This window comes from Barbus barbus, assembly GCF_936440315.1.
Source record: "Barbus barbus genome assembly, chromosome: 37".
Lineage (NCBI taxonomy): Eukaryota > Metazoa > Chordata > Actinopteri > Cypriniformes > Cyprinidae > Barbus > Barbus barbus.
In genome coordinates, this window is record NC_136715.1 from 11,211,623 (window position 1) to 11,239,254 (window position 27,632).

The 27,632-nt window shown below is 36.8% G+C and overlaps 1 protein-coding gene across 2 annotated transcripts; it reads left to right on the forward strand.

The window, feature by feature from the left end:
* The first annotated feature begins 2,583 nt into the window (after positions 1–2,583).
* Positions 2,584–27,603, forward strand: ece1 (endothelin converting enzyme 1). Of its 2 annotated transcripts, XM_079396402.1 has the most exons (19): positions 2,584–2,808; positions 8,353–8,439; positions 15,374–15,512; positions 16,989–17,201; positions 17,654–17,778; positions 17,920–18,066; positions 18,285–18,350; positions 18,423–18,611; positions 19,486–19,628; positions 19,731–19,845; positions 21,981–22,091; positions 22,177–22,275; positions 22,564–22,641; positions 22,750–22,853; positions 23,420–23,530; positions 23,615–23,682; positions 24,214–24,404; positions 24,913–25,008; positions 26,386–27,603. In XM_079396402.1, the coding sequence occupies exons 1-19, from the start codon at positions 2,806–2,808 to the stop codon at positions 26,560–26,562; spliced, it is 2,262 nt and encodes a 753-aa protein (XP_079252528.1). In that variant the 5' UTR covers positions 2,584–2,805; the 3' UTR covers positions 26,563–27,603. The 2 variants fall into 2 exon arrangements, with proteins under 2 accessions (XP_079252528.1, XP_079252529.1); XM_079396403.1 differs by lacking the exon at positions 2,584–2,808 and having other exon boundaries at positions 7,859–8,439.
* The last annotated feature ends 29 nt before the right edge of the window (positions 27,604–27,632 follow it).

Consider the following 27,632-nt stretch of genomic DNA (forward strand, 5'->3'; position numbering starts at 1 on the left):
AGAGTAGAAGACAGAAAGGTTTAATACTAATAATGCAGCTATATCATGTTTTCAGGTGTGAACTTTTAGGTAGGTACACAAATGAATGTGCAAATATGCCACTAAATTATTGCTTGTATCAATTTTTGTGACATGCATTATTCTCACTTGAAAAGTCAATCATATTTCAGTTGTTTTGGCACATGAATATACGATTGTAATGGAAAAAAATAAACCTTGGGATAGTAAATAGTTGTTTTCTGTCTTTAAAGATGAAGTGTGTCATTTCACACATAACAGCAACAGTAATAATTGTTTTCAAACTAAATATACCCGGACTTAACTTATAGAAATACAGGCTGATGGTCGACCTGCTGGGCATTGCTGCCAGACATCATGTTTCATGTGTAGAATGACAGAACTTTTCTGAAAGGTTTTGCGTAATAGACTGTAATCGCTAGCCTAACTAACTAATTTAGCTGCATTTTACCCTAATAATCTATACATAAAAGAAGCTCTACTGGCATTTGCTTCGTGAATGAATCATTTAAGTGATACAATGTTCTGTGTAATTCCAATGTAGCCTATATTTTTCGTTCTCTGAATCGCCGGAAACTAACAATAAATTTATATTTTTACCTAGGCTATTAGATTGTGTTATATTAACGCCATACTCCAACTAAAGTCCCAAATCTAAACCTACCTCTTACAATCCATGCAAAAACAGTAATCATTGTTGTACAGTGTGACAAATGTGCGCAATTATTAATACAGGCACCGAAATTGATGTAGTTGGAAAAAAATACGATAAAGAATGATCAGTGCATGGCATCAAAGTACCGCGAGAGCGATAAGAGAGCGGTTATACCATGGTTACGCCCTTGCAACTATGCGTATTTTGTAACTTAGAAGCGCGCGACCTTACTGTATGTTTGTGCTTTCTGCAGTCAGTGATGATTTGTGGTGCCGTGACGTCTGCTGGTGTTGGTCCATTGTGTTTTATTAAGTTCAAAGTCAATCCAGCTGTCTATTTTGGAGCACTTTATGCTTCCATCTGCTGGCAAGCTTTATGGAGATGCTGATTTCCTTTTCCAGCAGGACTTGCCAAAACCACTTCTAAGTGGTTTGCTGACCATGATATTACTGCGCTTGATTGGCCAGCCAACATGCCTGACCTGAACCCCATATGGAATCTATGGGATATTTTCAAGAGAAAGATGAGAAACAGTAGATCCAACAATCCAGATGCGCTGAAGGCTCAATAGTGCCTCAGCAGTGCCACAGGCTGATCGCTTCCATGCCACACCTCACTGATGCTGGAATTCGTGCTAAAGGAGCCCCGACCAAGTATTGAGTGCATAAATGAACATACTTTAAAGAACTTGAACTTTTCTGTTTTGCAAATCCTTTTTTTGATTGATCTTAGGAAATATTCAAATATTTTGAGATACTGATTTTTGACTTTCATGAGCTGTAAGCTCTAATCATCAAAATTAAAATAAAATAAAAAACTTTTGAAGTGTTTTACTTTACATGTAATGAATCTAAAATATATGAAAGTTTCACTTTTTGAAATAACTTGCAAGAAAAAAAGAACTTTTTCACCATATTCTAATTTTCTGAGATGCACCTGTAGAAAAAGCACCAGCAAATCCAGAAAACATCTTCATCAGTTTGACAGCAGGTGGTGCAAATGCTCACAACACAACCAAATAAATGTTGTTTGCAGTGCGTTTCTTTGCTTGGTTGTGTTGTGAGCATTTGCAGCGTGTGCGTTGTAAAATTGAGGAAGTTGTTTTCTTTATTTGCAGGTGTTTTATCTATTTGCAGCGTGTTGAGCTCTCTCGGCCACCATTCCTAAAGTTTAAAACATTATTTACGACTGACGGCTGTATAGAAGGATTAAATTAAAGTTTTAGGGCAAACTTCTTGTATTAAATATAATGCTCGCATTTTTCATGCGCTGATTTTATGATTTAAATTAAAAAATATATTTCCAGCCCATAGATGATAACTAAAAATAAGTTTGATCATCTTAATCGAGTTATATTCCCCGTGATTGCGTACAACGATTGAATGTCATACTGTGAACAAGAACGGGAGGTTAATCACAATAAATATAATTTTTAAAAATAAAATCATATTAAAAATAAAATAAAATCAATCCGAGTATTCCTCTGGCAGTAACTTGAGCCGCGTGCTCGTGCGGACGCGAGTATAAACCAGGCTTTAACTATAAGCGCGCTGCTATTCAGCTTCCACGCGCCGCAGAAACACTTGAAAATGCGCACATTTAATATTGACATTATAGCCTACATGTAATATAGAGCGCCCCCCTCATTTTAAGATGCCCCCCCCCCCCCCCCCCCCCCCCCCCCCTTTAATACACAGTTTTAAATGAGAACAGAAATTGCCACAGCAGTTTATGGTCGTAATCAAACTTATTATAATTTAAACTAAATATAATATTGGGTTTGCAGTTGTGGCACTATATGACATGAAGTTCATATAAAGGAATACAATTTATTTCTAGGCGCCCACTGATCCTGTTATCAGTGTTGAGCTGTCACCAATGTCCCGCCCACGGCTGAAATACAATTGGTCAGAAGTTGAAAGTGGGAACCTGCTTTGGAATATGATTGGTTGACTGAAGTTACTATTATAATCCCGACTGGTGTCTCGCAGTTAAATTGTGTGTGTGCTCGTGTCGAGTTATCAGGGGAGTACTAGTTTGCAAAAAAGAGATTATAAAAGGAAAGGGGACAGTTGCCTAGAAGAACGAGAGAGAGAGAGAGAGAGAGAGAGAGAGAGTGTCTAATACATATAATGGTAAGGAAACTGAACTTTTTCTTGTATGTTAAAATAACAGTTGCTGTGTTGTATAATTTGCAGATAAAGCTGTATACATGTATTTTAATATATCAGTACACAGCCATGTTTCGTATTTCTGTTTCTACATTAGTGCTTAAATGCACGTTAATTCATCTAGTGAAACGTAAACCTGTTTATCTAACCACTCTTAAATAAACACTCCCTGTTTGTTATGGTAATCATCACTTGTATTTGTTCTAATAGGTCTATATATCTGCGTTACTGTGAAAATGGAACTGAACTAATTAAGTCAGTTCCTTGTGCTGCATTAGTTTGAACAGAGGTTACTTATTACCTAGAATTCATCATGAGAGTCTTTACCTAAGGCAACAAAGTCACAGCAGTACATGCTGACCAACAGCAAGGTTGTAAACATAGTCTGGCTTATGACTCCGGTCTTGTGTGCTTCAAATAAAAATATTAAGTTTAATGTTCATGTAGCCTAATGTTTATGTACATTGCCAAGAATGCTTATGAGCCTTAGCTAATGTTTGTATCAAGGACAGACATGCGTTTAGTAAATACTTTTTTGTAAAACTATTTTTAATTGGATTATTTATGAAATGGAACTTATTTTGCCATGTATAGAAATTCATGTGTTTATATTAAATATATATCTACTGTTAATCAAGTGACAGCTAGCATGGTTTCCAGAAAGCTTTTTGGCCTAAACCGGACACTGTGTGTTGACATCATGTTTAGCCATGTCTTGCACAATTTCCTCAAGAGATTAAGTTGTCCGATGGTTTATTTTTTTATGACTAGTGTAATCCTAGAGAGGAAGACTGTGCCGGGGAATCTCTGACGCCAGAAGTTGTGACCTTTGTCGTTATCATGAGACTTCATGTTGTCACATGTTCCAGAGCTGAGATCAGCATGTTGTTGTTAGTCCTCTGCTCTGCGGATTTCCATCTTCTTAATCCCTGTTTCGGGTGTGTTATGAAATGTAGAAACCCAGACATCTGAAGTGTTTCTGTTTGGATGACAGCTGACATGTTCATGGGTGATGTACTGGTTTGTTTAGTTAAAATAGGTAACTCTGGACTTAACTGTGACTCTTTGTCACCAGATGTGGGAAAGCTCGTAGAGTGATTTTTTTTTTACAGAAATGCATAATTTAGCTTCTTTTGTAACTGTATGAACACCACTTTTCTTTTTGAACTTCATTTTTATTTTTGCCATTTGCCTGCTCTATTTTTAATTTGATCTTAATGTTTTAAATGACTTTTCTCTTTTACAGCCATTTTCTATATTAAGATTTTTTTTGACAGTTATAGAGATGACAGAAGCATAGGGAGAACTGGAGCCAGACTCTTAAGAGATAGTTCACTTAAAAATGAAAATCCTGTCTATATTTACCACCCTAATGTCATGTCCTAACCTGTATGACTTCCTTTTTTTCTGTGGAACACAAAAGATTATACTTACACTATAGTGTTGGTAACCAAATAGTTTTAGTTCTTGACTTCCACTCTATAAAAAAAAAAAAAAAAAAAATATCTTCAGAGTAAATTATGACAGAATTTAAATTTTTGTCTGAACTAACCCTTTAACTCTTATCACCCACACTTCAACATTGTGCACTAACCATTTGGCAAAGGTGGTTTTGTTTCATGAATTGATGAAAGGCTAATATTTAATTAAAGTATTAAATATTTGATCAAGTAAAATTAAAATAAATAATTTTAAAATAAAGTTTACCTGCATGTCATTAACCAGTATCAGAAAATGGTGAACATGTGAATGTATTGTTAAAGAGGTCAACGAGTTTTAACTGACAAAAAAACCTCTAACCTGCTTTACATCATTTCCTGTCAGATATTTTGCTTTAAATGTCCAATATCGTATGCCAAAGGTGACATTTCTGCAGTAGCATTTACACAGATTTCTGTGTACTCACATTTCAGCTCAGAGGTGGCAGAAAATGCATTTTTACAACAATCAAAACTATATACTGTATAACTGGGGCTAAAGTGGGTCAGAGCAGGCATAATTTAGTTTGTATAAATGGCTTTTATACAGCATTATGTCTTAACTTGGCTGTGTAAAAACACATTTAGTGTCTGATCTGAGTGTAATCTCAGCATGTAAATGAAACCCTTGCTCTCAAACTACTGAAAGTATTAACAGGGTGTATGATAATATTACTCTTACCACCAGGGAATGGCCCCAAGTAATGCGTGACGAAACTGGAAGATCATGTGTCAGAGTTACCAAGTATCAAACATGCTTCTTTATTTAGGTGCTTCTTCTGCCTTCCATAAAAATCAAAACCTGAACTTTAGTGCTCAGATTGATATTGGATGACTTAAACCAAAAACATGTGTTAAAAAGTGGCACGTGAACAAGAATTAGGCCATATCCAAGTCACAGAGTCTATGACTCAGGTGTGGAATGAAATGTGCTTTCTCTCTCACATACACACATACCCGCAAATAGTGTGCATTCGCTTTCACATATTAGCACAGTGGCAAACAAATGCTTTAGTCATACCAGGGAAATGCTTTCGTGCCTTAAACAATTAGACGGTTCACAGGATCAGTGGCGAATTTCTGACTCATAGCTGCGGTTTACTGCCTTGCTGAAAGGCAGCATTTGAGACTTGGTCTAGGAATCTTGGCATATTTTGTATTGTGTCTTTCACACTATGCTGGGACCAACTTCCTTTTTCTTTATGAGCATGGAAAACGCTAGAAATGATCCCAGATCAGCCTTTAGTAAATACTAAAGCAGGGCAGGCTCTGGGAAAGAGGCAATGAATCCATCCTCACTGTTGATAGAATCAGCGCTCTGGTGATTCACTACACCTGCACCTTGCTTCGATCTGGGGCCAACAGATGGTTGAGAAAGCCCTCAAGCCAAAGCCCTAGACCGGATTCAGGCTGGTCTCTGAGCCTCAAGCCAAACTTTCAATGAGTCATGTCACTGGAAAGCGACGTAAAAGGGAAGAGTCCATTGTCATTGCTGCTTGCTGACATGCTGTTGGCAGCTACATGACTGCACATCTGCCAGGGTAGACCTGCCAGGAAAGTGTCTATGAGTCTGGCTTTGGGCAGAATTATGCCTGAAGACCATAAGTACATTTACTATGAATATGAAGAATGTGTATAAATATTTGAGCCACTATCCATAAATTTGTGTCCCGTTCCTTACCGGTTACCACATGATTTTTCCTCTATTAAAGTAATGGGACATCCCATAAAACCTAGGACGTGACATCATATGGATCCTCTTCACTGCACAACCAAGTGGAAGAAAATATACTGTGTATTCCTAGTTTATTTTCTCTATAAAATTCTATCATTGACTGTTTTTATCCAGCTCAACCACTCAAAAAAATTTAAAAACTTTATTGTAAGAACAATGATCAAACTATTATTTTTCTTTGATTTATGGTAAATGTATACATTTATCAATAATACAAACCAAAAATCTGGTCTAAAACTAACTAGTCCTGTGCTTAGGCAAAATTTGTTAAACAATCTGTCATTTTATATTTGTTACATTACAATAAAATTGCACAATTGTGTTATTTTATTTTTATATTGCTCTTTGAAAGTACAATAAATTTGATGTGTGATTTATTGGGTGTATTGGTGCTGTGTGTGTTTTATTTTATTTTTCAATTCTTTTCAAAGAAATGATTGTTTCACGCAACTTAATTTTCATACTTGTGAAAATCACTTATTAAAATACATATGAAATACTCATGAAATAATAAAAACGATTTAAGTATAAGTATCTTAAAGTAGGCTGTGACCCTGAGAAAAAACTCTTGAGGGCTTTTACCGTGCGTGTATGTATGGATGTACTGTATGTGTGTGTGTGTGTGTGTGTATTATTATTATATAATACACACATATAATATCTGTCTCCATCATTTCCAAATGGCACCATAAATTAGGCTCATAATATGTTTTTAGTAAATGCCAAAGGGACTTCCGAGTTGGAAGAAATTCAGCTCTTTCTGTCAATACCCTCATGTGTTACTGTCCCGCCCTATCAGGGTCATGAAATGACAGGACTTTACCCCTCTGAGGTCGTGAGAAGTGCGTCTGGCCAAAAAATTGTATTCAATATACTAACTGTGCAGATCTGGGTGTGAATATGTTTGGACTGGTTATTTTGTGGTTATTATATTTTGGTGTGTCTGAATTGTTTTACATGCTTGGCTGAAGTGGGGGTTTGGCTTAAATTGAACATATTTGTCTGCTGTTCAGATGCCACAGAGGCCTTATGATAGATGCCTGGCTTTGACAAAACTCAAGACAGTTGGTCTTTCTTGCAGCCAGATGACAAAATAAATTACATTAACTTTTACAGAAACACAAAATGACAATTATATTTTTTGGGCTGTCAATACCTTTTTTTATTAATTATTACATTTTTCTGCGAATTCATTAAATTAAAAATACAAAAAGCCCCAAAATAAAGATAAAATGTCACTGGAATGAAAAAGAGGAAACAAAAAACATTATTGCACATTTAAAATGTATATAAAAATACATTCAAGTATATTCATTTAAATACTAGTTTTATTATTACATTAAATTACTTTAATGAAAAATTAAATTTTCATTTTTAAAACATTGTAAATGTCCCTTTGGCATTTTAAAACAAATAATACAATAATTGCGAAAATATATTTATGAATTATATAGACTGTCTATCGTGCCTTTTGCTTTTGTTGTCGAATCTTCATGTGTGAATTTTCATCATCACATACTAATATATAAAAATACATGCACGTGTGTGTGTGTATATGTTAAGCAGTACTGACTGTCATACTTTTAGGTAACTATTCTTATCTGGCAACTGAAGCACATGTAACTGGAGTGGCCTTGACCAAACCCTGCCCTCTTTCCTGTAATGTCCTATTGGTAGGAATGAGAGGGCGGAAACTCACCTCTAACAGTTCCTTCCCAGTTCTAAATGAAAGCCCATTGTGGAATGCACACATTCTCTCTCTTACATGCGTATACTTACACACCCTCACACTCCCTCACGTATGTTCATCAGGTCCTCTCTCCTTCCTGTTTTTCACAAGTTCCTGCCTTTTTACTGACGCTAGTGCTGTCGCAGACTGGAAGGAGTTCAAGCTTCCCAGGAATCCCTTGTTTGGGATTCCTAACTAGGAGGGCTGCACTAAGGAAAGTGCTTTGAAATCTCCCAACACATGTTTGTTGTGAAGATCAAGCTGACCATGCTTTGGAGCTTATTTCCTAGGTGTAGCTGACGTTGGGGGGTTGGAAATTTGGCTTGGGATGAGGTGAAGGGGGGGTGGAAGAGGAAACCCATTTACACAGAGTTCACCCAGCACAAGACACGCTGAGCCAAGAGTTTTCTGTAGTCCTTGGGGAAAACTAGCTTCGCAATCTTCTCCTGATGGAACTCAGGAGGACAAACATTCCCAGGATTCCCAAAAGCTGCTGAAACACTTTCAGAAGATTTGGTTTAATTATGGAATCACTGAGGGAATCTATTCTTCATTTAACATTTCAGATGTCAACATACAAACGAGCTACACTGGATGAAGAGGAACTGTTGGACACCGGCTCCGATGGGATCTACCACACCTCTACCATGCAGGTGAGAGTTCATTTTTTAAACTATTTGTATAACTTATGCTTCTTGATGTATGTGTACTGACATATGAGACGGTCCGTTAAGTTAACGATCATTTTTAAACCAAACTCTTCAAAAACAACAAATCTGAAGTGATTCCAGTGGAAGACAAGAACACGGTCTCAAGTTACTTCCTCATGGTTTTTCTTTCAAACATCCGCCATGTGTTAAGCACTATTGTGTATATATTTCTTTCCCCATTCTGTTGAAGGTTGTTTTTTTTTTGTTTTTTTTTACCCTGAAGTGTTTGTTCTATTTGCGTCATTTGAATATGCCTGACTGACACTTCTGTTTACTTATTATAAGTACTTTTTTTGTGTGTGTGTGTATAAGGCAAAACAATTGCTATTGTAATGTAATTACTTGTAATTACAAGTAATGTCCATGAACATGGAAATTATAAATTGAACTTAAGTTAAACAGGCTGAATATGTGGTTACTGTTTAATTGATGAACATATTATTAGGATTGAAAAATGGTTCCATGTTTGATATCTAGACCTAAAAAGGTAAAACTGGCATGAAAACATCTACAGGTGCTGGTCATAAAATTAGAATATCATGAAAAAGTTGATTTATTTCAGTAATACCATTCAAAAAGTGAAACTTGTATATTAGATTCATTCATTACACACAGACTGATATATTTCAAATGTTTATTTTTGGGGAATATTTTATGTTTGGGGAAGTCGTGGCCTAATGGTTAGAGAGTCGGACTCGTAATCGAAAGGTTGCGGGTTCGAGTCCCCGGCCGGCAGGGATTGTAGGTGGGGGGAGTGAATGTACAGCGCTCTCTCCACCCTCAATACCACGACTGAGGTGCTCTTGAGCAAGGCACCGAACCCCCAATTGCTCCCCGGGCGCCGCAGCATGGCTGCCCACTGCTCCGGGTGTGTGTGTGTGTGTGTGTGTGCATTTGTTCACTACTCACTGCTGTGTGTGTGCACTTGGATGGGTTAAACGCAGAGCACCAATTTCGAGTATGGGTCACCATACTTGACAATACGTCACGACTTTACTTTTTTTTTCCTTTAATTTTGATGATTATAACTGACAACTAATGAAAGTCCCAAATTCAGTATCTCAGAAAATTAGAATATCAATTGAGACCAATGCAAAAAAAATGATTTTTAGAAATGTTGGCCAACTGAAAAGTATGAACATGAAAAGTATGAGCATGTACAGCACTCAATATTTAGTTGGGGCTCCTTTGGCCTGGATTACTGCAGCAATGCGGCGTGGCATGCAGTCGATCAGTATGTGGCACTGCTCAGGTGTTATGAGAGCCCTTGTTGCTCTGATAGTGGCCTTCAGCTCTTCTGAATTGTTGGGTCTGGAGTATTGCATCTTCCTCTTCACAATATCCCATATGTTTTCTATGGGGTTAAGGTCAGGCGAGTTTGCTGGCCAATCAAGAACAGGGATACCATGGTCCTTAAACCAGGTACTGGTAGCTTTGGCAGTGTGTGCAGGTGCCAAGTCCTGTTGGAAAATGAAATCTGCATCTCCATAAAGTTGGTCAGCAGCAGGAAGCATGAAGTGCTCTAAAACTTCCTGGTAGACGCTGCTTTGACCTTGGACCTCAGAAAACACAATGGACCAACACCAGCAGATGACATGGCACCCCAAACCATCAATGACTGTGGAAACTTTACACTGGACCTCAAGCAACGTGGATTATGTGCCTCTCCTCTCTTCCTCCAGACTCTGGGGCCTTGATTTCCAAAGGAAATGCAAAATTTACTTTCATCAGAGAACATAACTTTGGACCACTCAGCAGCAGTCCAGTTAAGACGCTTCTGACGCTGTCTCTTGTTCAAGAGTGGCTTGACATAAGGAATGCGACAGCTGAAACCCATGTCTTGCATACGTCTGTGCGTGGTGGTTCTTGAAGCACTGACTCCAGCTGCAGTCCACTCTTTGTGACTCTCCCCCACATTTTTGAATGGGTTTTTTTTTCACAATCCTCTCCAGGGTGCGGTTATCCTTATTACTTTTACACTTTTTTTCTACCAGATCTTGTCCTTCCCTTCGCCTCTCTATTAATGTGCTTGGACACAGAGCTCTGTGAACAGCCAGCCTCTTTAGCAATGACCTTTTGTGTCTTGCCCTCCTTGTGCAAGGTGTCAATGGTCGTCTTTTGGACAACTGTCAAGTCAGCAGTCTTCCCCATGATTGTGCAGCCTACAAAACTAGACTGAGAGGCCATTTAAAGGCTTTTGCAGGTGTTTTGAGTTAATTAGCTGATTAGAGTGTGGCACCAGGGGTCTTCAATATTGAACATTTTCACAATATTCTAATTTTCTGAGATGCTGAATTTGGGACTTTCATTAGTTGTCAGTTATAATCATCAAAATTAAAGGAAATAAACATTTGAAATATATCAGTCTGTGTGTAATGAATGAATCTAATATACAGGTCCTTCTCAAAAAATTTGCATATTGTGATAAAGTTCATTATTTTCTGTAATGTACTGATAAACATTAGACTTTCATATATTTTAGATTCATTACAACACAACTGACGTAGTTCAAGCCTTTTATTGTTTTAATATTGATGATTTTGGCATACAGCTCATGAAAACCCAAAATTCCTATCTCAAAAAATTAGCATATCATGAAAAGGTTCTCTAAACGAGCTATTAACCTAATCATCTGAATCAACTAATTAACTCTAAACACCTGCAAAAGATTCCTGAGGCTTTTAAAAACTCCCAGCCTGGTTCATTACTCAAAACCGCAATCATGGGTAAGACTGCCGACCTGACTGCTGTCCAGAAGGCCATCATTGACACCCTCAAGCAAGAGGGAAAGACACAGAAAGAAATTTCTGAACGAATAGGCTGTTCCCAGAGTGCTGTATCAAGGCACCTCAGTGGGAAGTCTGTGGGAAGGAAAAAGTGTGGCAGAAAACGCAGCACAACGAGAAGAGGTGACCGGACCCTGAGGAAGATTGTGGAGAAGGACCGATTCCAGACCTTGGGGGATCTGCGGAAGCAGTGGACTGAGTCTGGAGTAGAAACATCCAGAGCCACCGTGTACAGGCGTGTGCAGGAAATGGGCTACAGGTGCCGCATTCCCCAGGTCAAGCCACTTTTGAACAGAAACAGCGGCAGAAGCGCCTGACCTAGGCTACAGAGAAGCAGCACTGGACTGTTGCTCAGTGGTCCAAAGTACTTTTTTCGGATGAAAGCAAATTTTGCATGTCATTCGGAAATCAAGGTGCCAAAGTCTGGAGGAAGACTGGGGAGAGGGAAATGCCAAAATGCCTGAAGTCCAGTGTCAAGTACCCAGTCAGTGATGCTGGTGTTGGTCCACTGTGTTTTATCAAGGGCAGGGTCAATGCAGCTAGCTATCAGGAGATTTTGGAGCACTTCATGCTTCCATCTGCTGAAAAGCTTTATGGAGATGAAGATTTCATTTTTCAGCACGACCTGGCACCTGCTCACAGTGCCAAAACCACTGGTAAATGGTTTACTGACCATGGTATTACTGTGCTCAATTGGCCTGCCAACTCTCCTGACCTGAACCCCATAGAGAATCTGTGGGATATTGTGAAGAGAAAGTTGAGAGACGCAAGACCCAACACTCTGGATGAGCTTAAGGCCGCTATCGAAGCATCCTGGGCCTCCATAACACCTCAGCAGTGCCACAGGCTGATTGCCTCCATGCCACGCCGCATTGAAGCAGTCATTTCTGCAAAAGGATTCCCGACCAAGTATTGAGTGCATAACTGAACATAATGGCCATTCTTTTATTGGTCGGATGAAATATGCTAATTTTTTGAGATAGGAATTTTGGGTTTTCATGAGCTGTATGCCAAAATCATCAATATTAAAACAATAAAAGGCTTGAACTACTTCAGTTGTGTTGTAATGAATCTAAAATATATGAAAGTCTAATGTTTATCAGTACATTACAGAAAATAATTAACTTAATCACAATATGCAAATTTTTTGAGAAGGACCTGTACAAGTTTCACTTTTTGAATGGTATTACTGAAATAAATCTACTTTTTCATGATATTCTAATTTTATGACCAGCACCTGTATATAGCATGGTATGAATTATTTATGATTTAAAATACACTATTGTTCAAAACTGTAAAAGTGTGTTTTATTTATTTATTTTTATTTTTTGTAAACTAATGTACTCTGGTTGACTCAGTCATATTAGATCTCATTATATAACTTGAATAAAACCAGTTAAAGGCAGGGTGGGTGATTTGATGGGTGAAGGTCTCATCACGTACCAATAGCAATCACGAAGTTAAAGGGTTACTCCACCGCAAAATGCTAATTTTGTCATTAATCACTCACCGCATTTTCCTTCCAAACCAGTAAAAGCTTCGTTCATCTTCGGAACACAATTTAAGATATTTTGGATGAAAACCGGGAGGCTTGTGACTGTCCCATTGACTGCCAAGTAATTAACACTGTCAAGGCCCAGAAAAGTGTGAAAGACATCATCAGGATAGTCCATTTGCCATCAGTGGTTCAATCTGAATTTTGTGAAGCGATGAGAATACTTTTTGTAGGCAAAGAAAATAACACTTTTTTTTTTTCAGCAATTCGTCTCCTCTGTGTCTCTGTGCGTTACCGTAGCATCATTTTGGAGAATATCCACTGAACGCATTACGTCCTTCTGTGTCAGCCGCAACACAAAGATGTGCTATTTTCATTCAAATCAAAGTGTAAATACAGGTAGAAAACTAATCCTTGTGTTGCGGCTGACACAGAAGAGCGTATGTTGCTTGCGTTCAGTGGATTTTCTCCAAAATGGCAGAGGAGACGAATTGTTGAAAAAAAGTCGTTATTTTAATTTTCTTTGTGTGTGTATGTATGTATATTATATCCTTTCTGAGGGATACGATAGGCTGTCCTACCTTCCTGTCAATGTATGTATTTGCATACCTCTGCATAGAAATGATACGATCAGCGCGTTCCATGGGCTCGGTGCACAAGATAGCGCCGGTGAGCTTCGACGACGCGAGTGTGTGCATACTTGCCTCTGGACATTTGCATTTACTGGCTAGAAACTTGGCTAGATAGAAATACTTTAAATTAGTCATGTATTAGTTGCGTACGGAAGCGTATTGCATTCACTTGAGGAAAAAAAATCTACTTTGTTTTTCTGAATTAACGAGTTAATTATCTCAGAATTACGAGATAATTTTTAATGAAAAAAAAAGTTTTTGCTCTGTTTTTCTGAATTAATGACTTAATTATCCTTTAATTTATAATCCTAAAATATTTTCTTTGGATCAATTGGGGGTATCAAATGTTCTGGGTGCCTTTATTGAAACATCTCACAGTCTGTTTAACTTTCTCCCTCGGCTCTCTTTGACCCTTGAGAGACATGATTTAGGCATTAAGGCTCACTGAAACACATACAAACACAGTTACACTGCACACATCCAAACGAAGCTGAGTAATTGCACAGCTGGGTAGCTAGCCACTAAATGTGAACTATATTGGCTCAGTAGGACTTGATTTGAGATTATTTATTTAGTTTCTCATGCACCTTTTCTGTGAAGAGCTGATCAATTATGAAATCCACAACTCTTGTTTACAGAATCTAAACCAAAACATTAATCAATCGGAGGAAAAGTTTAAAGCTCAAAATTTGTTTGGAGTTTGGAGTTCTCTGGTATGTTTCATTTTGGGATCAAGTGTCTAAAAAAAACGTACAAAGAAAGGAGACAGCTGCTATCATATTGTTATATATACACTATTGTTAAAAGTTTGGGGTCAGTAAGATTTTTTTAAAGTAAATGTTCTTTTACCACAGTTTCCACAAAAACATTAAGTAGTACTGCTGTTTTCAACATTTAGAATAATACTGCAGGGATACAGTCATTTGCAGGTATAGCAAATAATAAATGTTTCTTAAATGCCAATTAAAATTTCTGAAGTCTCATGTGACAAGACTGCAGTAATGGTAATACATTTATCACAGGAATAAATTGCATTTTAAAATTACAGTGCAGTTTTCACAATAGTACTGTTTTTGAACAAATTAATGCAGCCTTGGTGAGGATTCTTTTTTTATTAGTTTTAAAAAATCTTACTGACCCCAAACTTTTGAATGTGTATGTGGATATGAATAGCATGGTCCAGATAATTTTGCATGGGAGGTATTTGCATAGGAGGTATCTAATTTTGAATGTTTCTTTCCAGTGGTTAGGTTTGAATAGCAATGTGTTTGCAAGAACAGAGTTGGCAGTATTTCTTAGAAGGGAGTCTTTCCTAGAAAGTAGGAAGTTTATCACTGTGTTGTTTTGAGTAAGCTTCTTTCCTAAGGATTTAATGCTTAATTCGATGCTGATATCTCTTAAAGGAATGTTTTTCTGGGTTTAATACCAGTTAATTTCTGTAGATGGCATTTGCGATGTGCTATCGATTACCAAAGAAAATGACTGTGCTTACAGTAACACACTTGCAATGAAAGTAGATAGGATTTAAATACAGAAATGTTAAGCTCATAGTTTTGTTAAACTACTCACATGAAGTATTCAGCTCTTTTATTATTTGAGATCATTCTTCATTTGAAGTGAGAATTTGATCTGTAAGAACTGGAGCAGAAAGACAATGGTGTTGGGTCCCACCAAAGTGTAATATTGTTGTTGTACATGATCATATATCATTTTCCCATGCAATATAATATAAAACCTGCACAGTGTTATACAAAATGTCAAAGATATCACTTTCATTAAGAAACACAAAATAAACCTTTTACCCTCAAGGACCAGTTCTTTGCCAAAGATCAATCCTTTGGAGTACGTTTCAGTGTCATTTGCGTCATCTATGTAACATTGCTCATTTGCAGGATTATTTATTTCAGTCTTAACCTTTATTTTGTGAAAACTTGACCCTTATTTTGTGATAATGTGATTATCAGGTGGGGGTTCAGCGTGGTCTGGGACTCCGGTGCTGGGCGGAGAAAACGCATGTTGAGAGGAAGCTAGTGGTCGTCGTGTGTGCTCTGTCCGTGGCTCTGTTCATTTGCATCATGACTTTGGGTCTGCACTACAAAGAATGTGAGTTGATGGTGCAAATATTACATACACGTGTTGTTAGCATTAATGTTTATTGCAGTGTTTGTGTTCAGAACTCAAAATAAATCTAGTATGTCAGTATGTCAGTTAGTATGTATTAATATATTTATACATGTACTGTATAATGTATGTGTGTGTATCAAATTGTACATATAAATGGATTATTAAATAAGTAATCAAATATATATGTATATAAATTATTTGAAAAAAGTAATAAAAAGTTATGTAATGTATAATAACATATTTGGAAAAAAAATGCTTTCTGTAGAACCCTTCAGTCTTTGAGATTTCAAGCTCAAGTTTAAATACCTGAATTAAATCAGGATTTGCTCATAGTCCTCCCTGTTATATTTCATATATTATAAATATATATATATTTTTAAGCTAAGACTGTATGCTCTGGACCTCCCTTTACTCATTTTTATTGCAGCTCAAAGTTATTATTGTTGAGTGAACTGAATGCCACTTCCTTCTATTCAGCCATCCACTGTTGCCCAACCATGACAAATCGTTGTATGAAAGAACAGCGACTTTGTGTCAGACTGTTTACCTCCAATTTCCTTAGCCTCCCTCAGGCCTCCAGTTTCTTGGCCTTATCTCTTCATATTAGGAGCTAGGGATTCATCTTTTGGGCCAAATGTTTTTCTTAGAAGAGCTTACAGTGAATCTATTGTAGCTGCATTATCTCTGCATCCATAAGATGAATAAAAACAGTGCCCTTTAACCTCAATTATTTCCAATATTAAACTTAATACTTACATAATCTCATTCAATGGAATCATTCCCAACCTCAAAACCTCCAGGCCAAAGTGAACACCAAGACATGCGTGCCTGTAAATTAAGTTTTCTTAACATGTCTGAGAACATATTTTCACAGATTAAAATATCGGTGGCTGCAAATGACTAATGTTGTTACACAGATACAAATATTTGCCATAACAGCTTACATATCACCCAGATGTGCTAATGACTTTTCAGGTTTAATTTTTTTAACTTATTTTAATTTTTTATTTTTTTGGTTTTGACAGTTAGAGTTAATATTCAATGAAGAGAAAACAGTCTCTTGGGTTTAATCAATGGCTCTCCACGGGTCACTGCTAGAGACTCTCTGTGTGGCCACTTCATTTGCTCTGGATTCTTAAATACAGTTCTTTTCTCAGAAACCAGATTTTGGCTTCAAGCCTTGATAAGTGAATAGTTCCAGATGGGTTCATGGGATTTTCCTCAAAGAGATGTTCAGAGCATATTTATGAGGTGCAGTTTGAATGCAGTACGAGGTACAGCACTGAAAATGTAGTGCACCAAAATCCCATTTATGATTACCCTAGTGTAAAATACGCTGCGTGAAAGAGACATCGGGAAGACTTTCTTATTTGTTTTGGCAGTTATGTGTGATATAAAAGCATCTATTGTAATGGATGCAGCAAGATATTTATATGCATGTATTGTTTTTAACAGCACATCCGGGAATGTGCCTGTCAGAGCCTTGTGTTAGTGTGGCGAGTACGGTCTTGGGGGCTCTCGATCGGTCAGTGGACCCCTGCCAGGATTTCTACAACTTTGCATGCGGGGGTTGGATGAGGAAAAACCCGTTACCTGAAGGAAAGTCCCGCTGGGGTCCTTTCAGCAACCTGTGGGAACACAACATGGCCATCATGAAGAACTTATTAGGTAATATTTTAAAATATATATATATTTTTATATTTTAAAATATATAAATATATAAAAATTTGTATTTTTATTATTTTTTTAAATATAATTATAATTTAATTTAATATAATTTTTAACTTAATATAATTAATTTTAAAAGATTTTTGTTTATTTGTTTGTTTTTTTGTTTTTGTTTGCGATTACATATATTTTTCATGTGTAATCGTTCATTAAATAACTTGCTTTGTGTCTGAAATGACTCGCGTCCTCTTATTTTTGATTTTGAATCATAGATTTCATTTAGAACTGTATTTTCAGTGGGGTCTTAGACTTTTAGAGCCCACTGTACAAATAAAGCAGTAATGATGTTCCATCTTGAAAGGCTCCTACCAACTTATAGGCTTTGTTTCATTTCGCTTTGAGGGTTCATGAAGGTTCTTGTCATTGAACTTTTCTTCATTTATTAAATTCAGAGAATACCAGCATGAAGAGTCTGAGCAAAGCAGAACAAAAAGCCCAGTGGTATTACCAAGCTTGTATGAACGAGATTAAAATTGAAGCACTCGGGGCAAAACCACTTCAGGATCTCATCAATCAGGTGACCAGAGATGCACGCACAAACCTTATTTAAGAATCTGAAACTCGAAAGATCTGTTGTAAATATATCGGCGCTAATGCAAACCTGCTTTTACTCTTATTCTGTGATATCATTCTTAATAATGGAAGATTGTTTTTCCAGACAGGAGGCTGGGGTTTGAAAGGCCCGTGGGAGAAAGATAACTTCCAGGAGGTTTTACGGTCTGTGTCAGCCAACTTCCGAACCTCCCCCTTTTTCACTGTTTTTATCAGCACAGACTCAAAAAGCTCCAACAGCAACATCATCCAGGTGGGAACACTTAGTTATTTATTTATTTTTATCACAATAACATAAATTCTTAAATGTCTTGGGGAACCTCTGCACTGTTTTAAATATCATGTTTTGTTTTATGATGACTGTCAGAATATATTATAACAGGCTTTATATCTTGATGCATGTCACTGTAGCTTAGCTTGTTGAGTGATGATGGAAATGCAGATGATGCTCTGATTCCTCTTTTTCCACAGGTGGATCAGTCAGGATTGGGACTTCCCTCTAGGGAATACTATCTCAATAAGACAGCCAATGAAAAGGTAAACTTTGTTGTTTATGAACGTGGGAAATGTTGCTGTGGTCTAAAATTTGTGTTCTTATTCTTTTGTCAGTATTTAAAAGCATACTTGAACTTCTTGGTGGAGCTTGGAATCCTCTTGGGCGGCTCAGAGGAGACCTCTCAGAAGATGATGCAGGAAATCGTAGACTTTGAAACGGCCCTGGCAAACATCACAGTCCCTCAGGAAGAGCGGCGTGACGAGATGAAAATCTACCATAAAATTCAAGCCAAAGAGTTAGCTGTGAGTACTGCTCGGTCACTGTACTACTGTTGGATTGAAATCTATGATTCTACACTGGTTGGTCATGACCCAAAAATGGTCACATGTCTGTTCTGATAGGGGCGTAGATGGAAATTCTAAATGCAAGTAATAAAATTCATAGTTATGGCAAAATATATGGTCCAATTGTAGATCCAACATGGGCACAAATTCATCTGTCACTGAAAACAGTCAAATTATCCGGATGATAACATGGGCAGATTGCTTGACAAAGATAAACATTTGTGCCAACTACAAATTATTCGTATAAAATAATTATTGTCAGTTTTGCAGTTTTTCTGTTCCATTCATAAGATTTACTTCATGCTCTTAAACAAGCATTGCTACATTTGTTTGATAAAAATACAGTAATATTGTGAAAGTTTTTTAATGTAATATATTCTTAAATGTAGTTTATTGCTGTGATTGCAAAGCTGAATTTTTAGCAATTTCAGCCATAACTCCAGCCTTCAGTGTCGCATCATTCAGAAATTATTCTAATATGATGTTTTTTTTCTTTGATGAATAGAATTCAGTATTTATTTAAAATATATATTTTTTGTAACAAAATATTCACTGTCATTTTTGATCAGTTGAATGCGTCCTCGCTGAATAAAGTATTAATTTCTTTTTTTTCTTTAAATAAAAATCATTACAGACTCAAACTGGGGCTTAAAACAAAACCAGTTGAGAACCATTCATTTAAATGTTTCCTTCAATGAGAGATACATCTCATATAGTGTGATTTTAGTAAAAAGAGAATACAATTTTCAGAACATGCAGTTATGTTTCCTTTGCTGGAGACATAAAAAAGCATTCTTTCATTAATTGTCATGTGTTTGTGTCTGTGCTGTAGACATTGGCTCCAGCAGTAGATTGGATGCCTTTCCTCTGTGCAGTGTTCGCCCCTGTTGCCCTAAATGACTCTGAACCCGTGGTTGTGTATGCTAAAGAATACCTCCAGAAAGTCTCAGAACTCATCACCAACACCAACAAGAGGTAAGCCGGCATTAGCTAGAATTATGTTGGTTTTTAGGCCAGTCTATGTAACTGACCTGTATTGTCTGTTAGCTAAGATCAAAGCTAATGTGTCTTCCCCAGCATCTTGAATAACTACATGATCATGAAAGTGGTGCGGAAAATGGTGTCCATTTTAGACCAGAGGTTTCAAGATGCAGAACAGCGCTTCCTTGAAGTCATGTATGGCACCAAGAAGGTGAGAAATGAAGATCAAAGCTGCTGTCTGCCAGCCCAAGCACTGCTGCCTCTGAACGAGTCATGTTTTTAGTCTTTATTGCAAATGTAAAATTTGCTGTTAAAGAAATAATCCCCCCCCCCAAATATGTTTTTTTTATTATCCTCAGTAATAAATATATCATATAAGTGGTCCATATGACTTGTGCACAATATTTAAAATCTTCTGAAATCATACGATAGCTTTGCGAAAATAAAATTTGAGAAATGGATACACATTTTGCCATTATTCTCTGATAATCTTCTACTCTACATATTATGAAGCTGTTCAATTAAAAAATGTTATCTGTCGTCTTTGTCAGGTTTGACTTGGAATCCAAGCGCTTGGTTGTTGTCACATGACTGTCAAGTTTGAAAATATGAGATAAAAGAGCTATATACTACTGTATTACTGTGTTTCTGATCAAATAAATGCAGTCTTAATGAGAATAAAATATCTGTATTTATATATGCAGCCTTAGTAAGTTTAAGAGACTTCTTTTAAAAAATATATATATATATTACTGACCCCGAACTTTTGAATGGTAGTGTAGCTCTGGATATTGTGTCTAAAAATAATACAGGATTAGAAACATTTGGACTAAGTAAATGATGACTAAATATATTAAAAAAAAAAAAAATTGGGTGAACTACTACTCTACACTGATTCTTCCTCTTACAAGGATTATTTGGTGCAGAAATCATTTTATATTAAGACAAAATTACCCAGTTATTAAAATAGTCAGTGTGCTTAGTCCGCATGAGAGGGAAGTGATTTGTTGCCCTCGTCTTCTCTCTTCTACTCTTCCCTCTCTTTGACTTCGTTTAGATGAACTGGTATTAGAGTTGGTGTGTATGGAGAGGCGGTGTGTTGTTCTGCAGGGAGCCAGGTTATTCAGACTCTTATCAGGAGGAGATCCTGTTGCCCCAGCTTCACTTTCCACTGGGGTCAGGCTGAAATAACAAGCCAAAGAGCCTTGGACCATGTATGTATGTGTGATGGGTTATGATAAGAGATAGAGAGAGGAACCTTAACGACGGTCACCTTCAGCACAGTTTGGTATGTTAGTGTGGGTATAGCCTTTATTATTGCATTGAAAGTGATAGTTAGTCCAAAAATGAAACATCCTGTCATCATTTACTCGCCCTCATGAATTTCTTCTGACGAACTTAAATGTTAGGCAGAACGTTGACTCTGCTTTCTCTCATACAATGAAAGTGAATGGTGGCATGGAGCTGTCAAGACCCAAAAATGACAAAGTGTCATATAAATATAGTATAAAAGTAGTTCATGCAATGTCTGATTCTGAGACTTTTGAAGTCACATGACTGCTTAAAATACCACAATTAAGCCATTATTCACTGATAATCTTCACATCTGTCATCATTTGCTCACCCTCTTATCATTCCAGACCTGTATGACTTACTTTCTTCTACAGAACACAAAAGTAGAATTTTTCAGGATTTTCTTTTTTGGGTAAACTATCCCTTTAAAGTTACTATAATATGATTTCGGATGACTAGAGAGAGAGCCACCATTGACTTTCACTGCATAGAAAATAGAGCATTTTTCTTTTTGCGGTCTTATGAGGAAAATATTTACACTACTGTTCAAAAGTTTAAGGTCAGGTTTAATGAAAGTGAGTAAGTGATGACAGAATTTTCATTTTCACTTAATGACTCATTTGTGTCAACTTTGTTTTACCGTCATAGTCTTGTATTAGGAGCTATTAGCTGTTATCTCTAGCGCCTCAGTTTCTGAGATGGGAAGTGGAATGGGTGATAAATCCTGTTGCTGTCCGGCCGTCATACTCAAGCAACCTTCTAAAGAACAATGAAATGTCTTGTTTTGCTGATAAAAAGGGAAAAACCCCTTCTGCTTAGCTTGTCGCATGCAAATTTGTTATGTCTTTAACAAATTATTTGCGTTTCACAAATAACAAATGATATAATCATTTCCTCAAGCGCTAATAATTCCTATGGTGTACAGATGGAAACTAGACTGTATGTATCTGCAGAAGTTCAGACCTGTAAATTGTTTGTGAAATGTCACATTGAGTAGACTTGAGGTGCAAATGAGGATGTTAGTTGTTAATATATCACCTCTGTGTTTTCCAGAGCTGCACGCCACGGTGGAAACTTTGTGTCAGCGACACAGATAGCGCTCTGGGCTTTGCTCTTGGGGCGCTCTTTATCAAAGCTACTTTTTCCGAAGACAGCAAAGCTTTTGTGAGTGTCTTGTGATGTTTTGCACACCATCCCCATCTTTTCCTCCAGGCCTATACACTATATTCTCAACTGATATGTTTGTCAGGTTGAAGATATGGTCTCCGAGATCAAATGGGCCTTTGAAGACAGCCTGAAGACTGTCGGCTGGATGGATCCCGAGACAAAAAAAGCAGCCAAAGAAAAGGTGAGAACCAACAGCACAATCCCACATGATGTTTTTTCACCGCTGCCGCCTGGAGGGATGGATCTTACTGAAATCAACACCTAGCTAAAATCTCAGACTTTTCCTAATTTGTATTCGCTTTAGGCTTAGAATTGGTGGTTGTTTTGTTGTAGTTTGTTTAAAAATTGGGCAACAGAAAGCAAAGGTTTTTCTGCTCATTGATGCTCTTTAATGCCACCTGGTGTTAAAGTATAAACTGCACTCGTATGATGCCACTTGCTCATAGTGCATTTTCTTATTCTTTTCCAGGCAGATGCGATATACAACATGGTTGGTTATCCAAAGTTTATTATGAACCCCAAAGAGCTGGACAAGGTGTTTAATGACGTATGTATACATTTTCTTAATTTCTGTTTGCTTTTGGTTCATGGAAAATAATGTTTTAATGTTGTAGAGAGCCTCAACTAACATCTCGGCCTCCAAACTGTATATCAGTTTGATGTTGTTTCAGATCTTTACTTTCAAAACGTCATGAATTATTACAACTTCTCTGCACGAGTGACTGCTAACCAGCTGAGAAAAGTCCCCAACAGAGATCAGTGAGTATCAGTCCACCTCACACACAAGATGATGCTGATACACATCTCTCTTAAAGGGATAGTTCACTCAAAAATGACAATTATTTGGTCATTTACTGATTTTAGTACCATACCAAGTATTTTTTCATATTTTGAATTAGCTTTGATTTTTCTATTTTGGTATTTTTTATTAGTTTTCTATTTAGCTGTTATTTATTTTTATTTCAGTTTTAGTCATTTTAATACTTAAACTTATTTATTTCAGTTGCCAAGCCGTCATTTCTCATTTTTCCCAAGTTTTAACGTTTAAATGAAATTATTCATATAATATTTATATTTTACAGCTTTATTTCTGTTACCGAAAGCAATTTGTAATAGTTTATATATATATAAAAAAAAACTGTCATTAAAACAACATTGGATCCCACTGACTAATACTGTGTGTGTATGTGGGGGGGGGGGGACTATACAGGTTTGAGGGTGAATAAATGATGACAGAACTTTCATATAGTAACTATTCATTTAAAACTCCCCCAGTGTCAGTTAATGTGCATGCCAGTAATCTGTGCTTTTCTGTCCTTGTACAGATGGAGTATGACTCCACCTACAGTTAATGCCTACTACAACCCCACAAAGAATGAGATGGTACTTCCAGCAGGCATTCTCCAGGCTCCATTTTTTAACCATGCTTGGCCAAAGTAAGAGACTCCCACTAAAAAAACCTGTCCTGTAGTAGTGTTATATCACTTTCCTAGTCTTATTGTGTCTTGGTTGTTTTCTAGAGCAATGAATTTCGGGGGTATAGGTGTGGTTATGGGGCATGAACTCACCCATGCCTTTGACGATCAAGGTAATAAAGTTATTCTCTCTATATTATTAGTCTATATTATTTTAGATTGTTAGATCTCCAGTATATAAGATTTATTCAACTGCTGTAAAGAATCAAGTGTGCCACACTGCCACTGATTCAGTAATTAATTAACCTTTTCTTTTTTAATACTTTAAACATGTTATTTATTTTAATTATTACATTTTATTAGTATTACACTACATTGCAAAAAATGTGGGGGAAAAAAATTGGAATTAATTTATTTTAAGAATCCGTTTTAACTTCAAATAAAATAAAATATAAAAATAAAATCAAAATATTGATTCATGCATTTAATATTTTTCTCATGTACAGTTTAATATAAATAATTGTATTGTCCTTTATCAGTATGAATAGGTGTTTTTGAGGCCCTTAACATGCTTACAATTTCATGAAACTCGACACGCACATCAGCATTAATAATAGGTAGACACTGGCAAAACCTGTAATGTGTATGTGACCATTTACCAATATATGTGTGTTTTAAAACCGTGTTTTAAATATGTCCTACAGGAAGAGAGTATGATAAGGATGGGAATTTGCGTCAGTGGTGGCAAAATTCTTCAGTGGAGGCTTTTAAACACCAGACCCAGTGCATGGTGGAGCAGTACAGCAACTACAGTATAAATAAAGAACCTCTAAACGGGAAACACACTTTGGGAGAAAATATTGCTGACAACGGAGGCCTGAGAGCAGCTTATAAGGTTTGTGAAGATCCTGTTGTGGAACAAGACTTTGCTGGAACTAGAATTTAAATCGATCTAATTCAATCAACAGAATTGTTTCGTTCATAAACGAGTTATAAAGAGATGAGTCACCAATGGTTACTTTCCATAACATGAAAACAGCTATGGCGTATGACGTATGAGAAACTGATACGAAAGGCATTACGATCTCTATATTTTTCTCGTTGGTGGCTTTGATAGCTTTGGGGCCGTCGTGATCCCATCTCGCTGAAAAGCCTTCCAGTGCAACAGGTGGCTCGGAATGGGCCGCTCTACCTCCAGCAACTCGGATTCTTTCCGTTGGTTGAAAAGTCATAGGTTACAGAGCAGATGCGCAAAGCATATGGCCGGAGAAGACCTTGTGTTAACCTCTCTGATGGAGAGGAAAATAACCATTGACACAAGGGTTCTGTTTATTTATGATCCCAGCGAGCAGTGAAGCATGCAGAATTATTAGCGGACTAATGTTTTCACACTTGCTTTGCAGGCCTATATAAACTGGATCGAGAAGAATGGTGAGGAGGCCACTCTGCCTGCCCTTGGAATGACCAATCATCAGCTGTTTTTTGTGGGATTTGCTCAGGTTTGTGACAGTATTTGCTTACTATGTTACATATGTTTTTGACTTGTTTTAAGTGAAGTGAAGTGACATACTGCCAAGTATGGTGACCCATACTCGGAATTCGTGCTCTGCATTTAACCCATCCAACGTGCACACACACAGCAGTGGGCAGCCATTTATGCTGCGGCGCCCGGGGAGCAGTTGGGGGTCGTGGTATTTTCGCGCTGGACATTCACTCCCCCCACCTACAATCCCTGCCGGCCCGAGACTCGAACCCACAACCTTTGGATTACGAGTCCGACTCTCTAACCATTAGGCCACGACTTCCCCTTTAAAGGATTTAGTTGTTTTACTGGTCACAACCTTGAACCTTTGCAAATTAAAGGTGTCTGTTATTTGTCTCCGTTTTTGATCTGTTTGCTAGGCAAGAATCAATATTACTTGATTTTATCATTTGTGAATTGTTGAAGAGAGGTGTGCTTATACTATTACTTGGACTCACATTTTTCACCTGGCAGACCAAAAAATAATAATAATAATAATAATAACCCCCTACTATAGGAACCAGATTTTCATTGTGACTTAAGAGTGAGCTGTTTTTTTTTAATGAAAACTAAAATGAAAACATCAAATATTCTAAAATGCATTTGAACTAAAATACATTTTCATGACTTAAACCATGTAAAAAAATATATATATATTATTGTATGTTAGCCAAAAAAATATTTAAATTTAGTTTTTGATACATTGTGTATTATAATATTTCAGACCTGTGTTAAATATGAAAATGCAACTAGATTGAAATAATTAGACTGTTATCTGTATAACAAATTAATAAATGGCTGGGGGGGGTTCTAAAATACAATTAAACTGAAATAATTTACGACTCAAACTGTCTTGTAAGATTTTATAAGTTATTTAATTTTATTTTTTGATACACTGTATAGCACAAATCAATTTAGATTGCACTAACTTGACTGTTGACTGTTAAAAAACTAAATAAATAGATTAACATAGCAACTGTGGAAAAAAATACAATTCCATTACTCAAACTAGCTAAAGAAAAAAATAACCCAATAAGTATTTATTTGTTTATATTGTATATTATAATACTTCAAACCTTTGCAACCTGCCTGTTAAACATAAAAACACAACCAGATAGCAATAACTAGACTAAAACTTAAACTTGAAAGCCTTAAAAAAATTAACATTGATAGAGTGGAAACTAACAAAATTAAGACTAAACTGAAAGATAAAATAGAAATAAAAACTGTAACCATAGAATCAGGGTAATGACTTTTGTAGAGACAAGCACCACTCACTACTTCTTTGAAAATGTAATAATCTAGTTTTGTCCTATTATCGTCTAACAAAACCCTTCGTTTCCTATTTTTGTAGGTGTGGTGCTCAGTTCGGACACCTGAAAGCTCTCACGAGGGCGTTATTACTGACCCCCACAGTCCATCACGTTTCCGGGTCATTGGCACCATCTCCAATTCCCATGAGTTCTCTACACACTTTGGCTGCAAGGCAAACTCACCCATGAACCCCAAGCGGAAGTGTGAGCTGTGGTGACAGTGACTCTTGTATGGGGGACTGAACCTGGAGCCATTATCGCTCAAAAATCCCAAACATCCAACTCAGGTTGCCTAATCTAGACTGCCAAAAAGCTGGTGGACTTAAAGTGGACTACATATTTTCCAGCTATTACTTGCCTCTTAATGGGGAACTGGTGTAAATAGGGACTCCAAGGAAGGAGATAATGGAGTTTTGTTCTTGCAAACATTCAAAACACTGGAAGTTAGTGGTTAAACATAATGGGAGAAGGAATTCTCCTTTCTGCAAATGTTTTCCTTGAATATGTGCCTTTTTAGCAAATGCTTATATTTTTCTAATAGGAAATATTTATGCTCTCCGTATTGTATATATATTTTTTTGTCTGTAATGTTTGGCCATTCTTGCACAACACATTGTGCAACATTGTTAGATACATGTATACAGTTTTAGAAGACTGTTCCATCACATCGTATTTGTTGAATTTGCCTGTACATTATGAACTTGAGCAAATAATTTGATTTTATCCATCTCACAATGTCACTTAATGTCAAGTGAAGAATAGGTATAGTATGTAGTTGGATCACTAAACAAGAAAGTGCCTTTAAAACTGCAAATATGGACTTGCTGGGAAAATGTTTTTATTACACACAGATTCAAACTGCCCTTCTGCCCTCAAAATAAAAAGGAAATATAGGTAATACTTCACAAGGGAATATTACCTAACTATATCCACAAATAATACCATTTTCCACTTAAAAACTGATGTGCAGAACACTGAGGCCTACGATCAGTCAGTTCCGAAAAGAAATACAAACCTTGTGCTAACTGAAAGAAAGCAAGTTCACCAAAAATAATAAAAAAGAATCCAAGATTTGGTGGTGATACAGCATAATGAGAAATTTACAAGCAATTTTTAAAAGGCTGGTCATTTTGACTGGGAACATTAAAATATGTATAAGATAAGCACAAGAGTTCATGCTTATATTGCTTATTGTTAGTTCATTAATTACAATTGCTGTAATGTTCATTGATGTTTGATTAAACAGTAATTTTATGGTTCATCATTTGTCTCTCCGTCCCCTGGAAAT

What these genes read in the sequence shown, in the direction of transcription:
- ece1 (XM_079396403.1), top strand. Translation starts at nt 8,311, where the DNA reads ATGGAATCACTGAGGGAATCTATTCTTCATTTAACATTTCAGATGTCA. An exon ending in ACCACACCTCTACCATGCAG is followed by an intron (nt 8,440 to 15,373) that starts GTGAGAGTTCAT and finishes TGTGATTATCAG; the next exon opens with GTGGGGGTTCAGCGTGGTCT. An exon ending in CATCATGAAGAACTTATTAG is followed by an intron (nt 17,202 to 17,653) that starts GTAATATTTTAA and finishes TATTAAATTCAG; the next exon opens with AGAATACCAGCATGAAGAGT.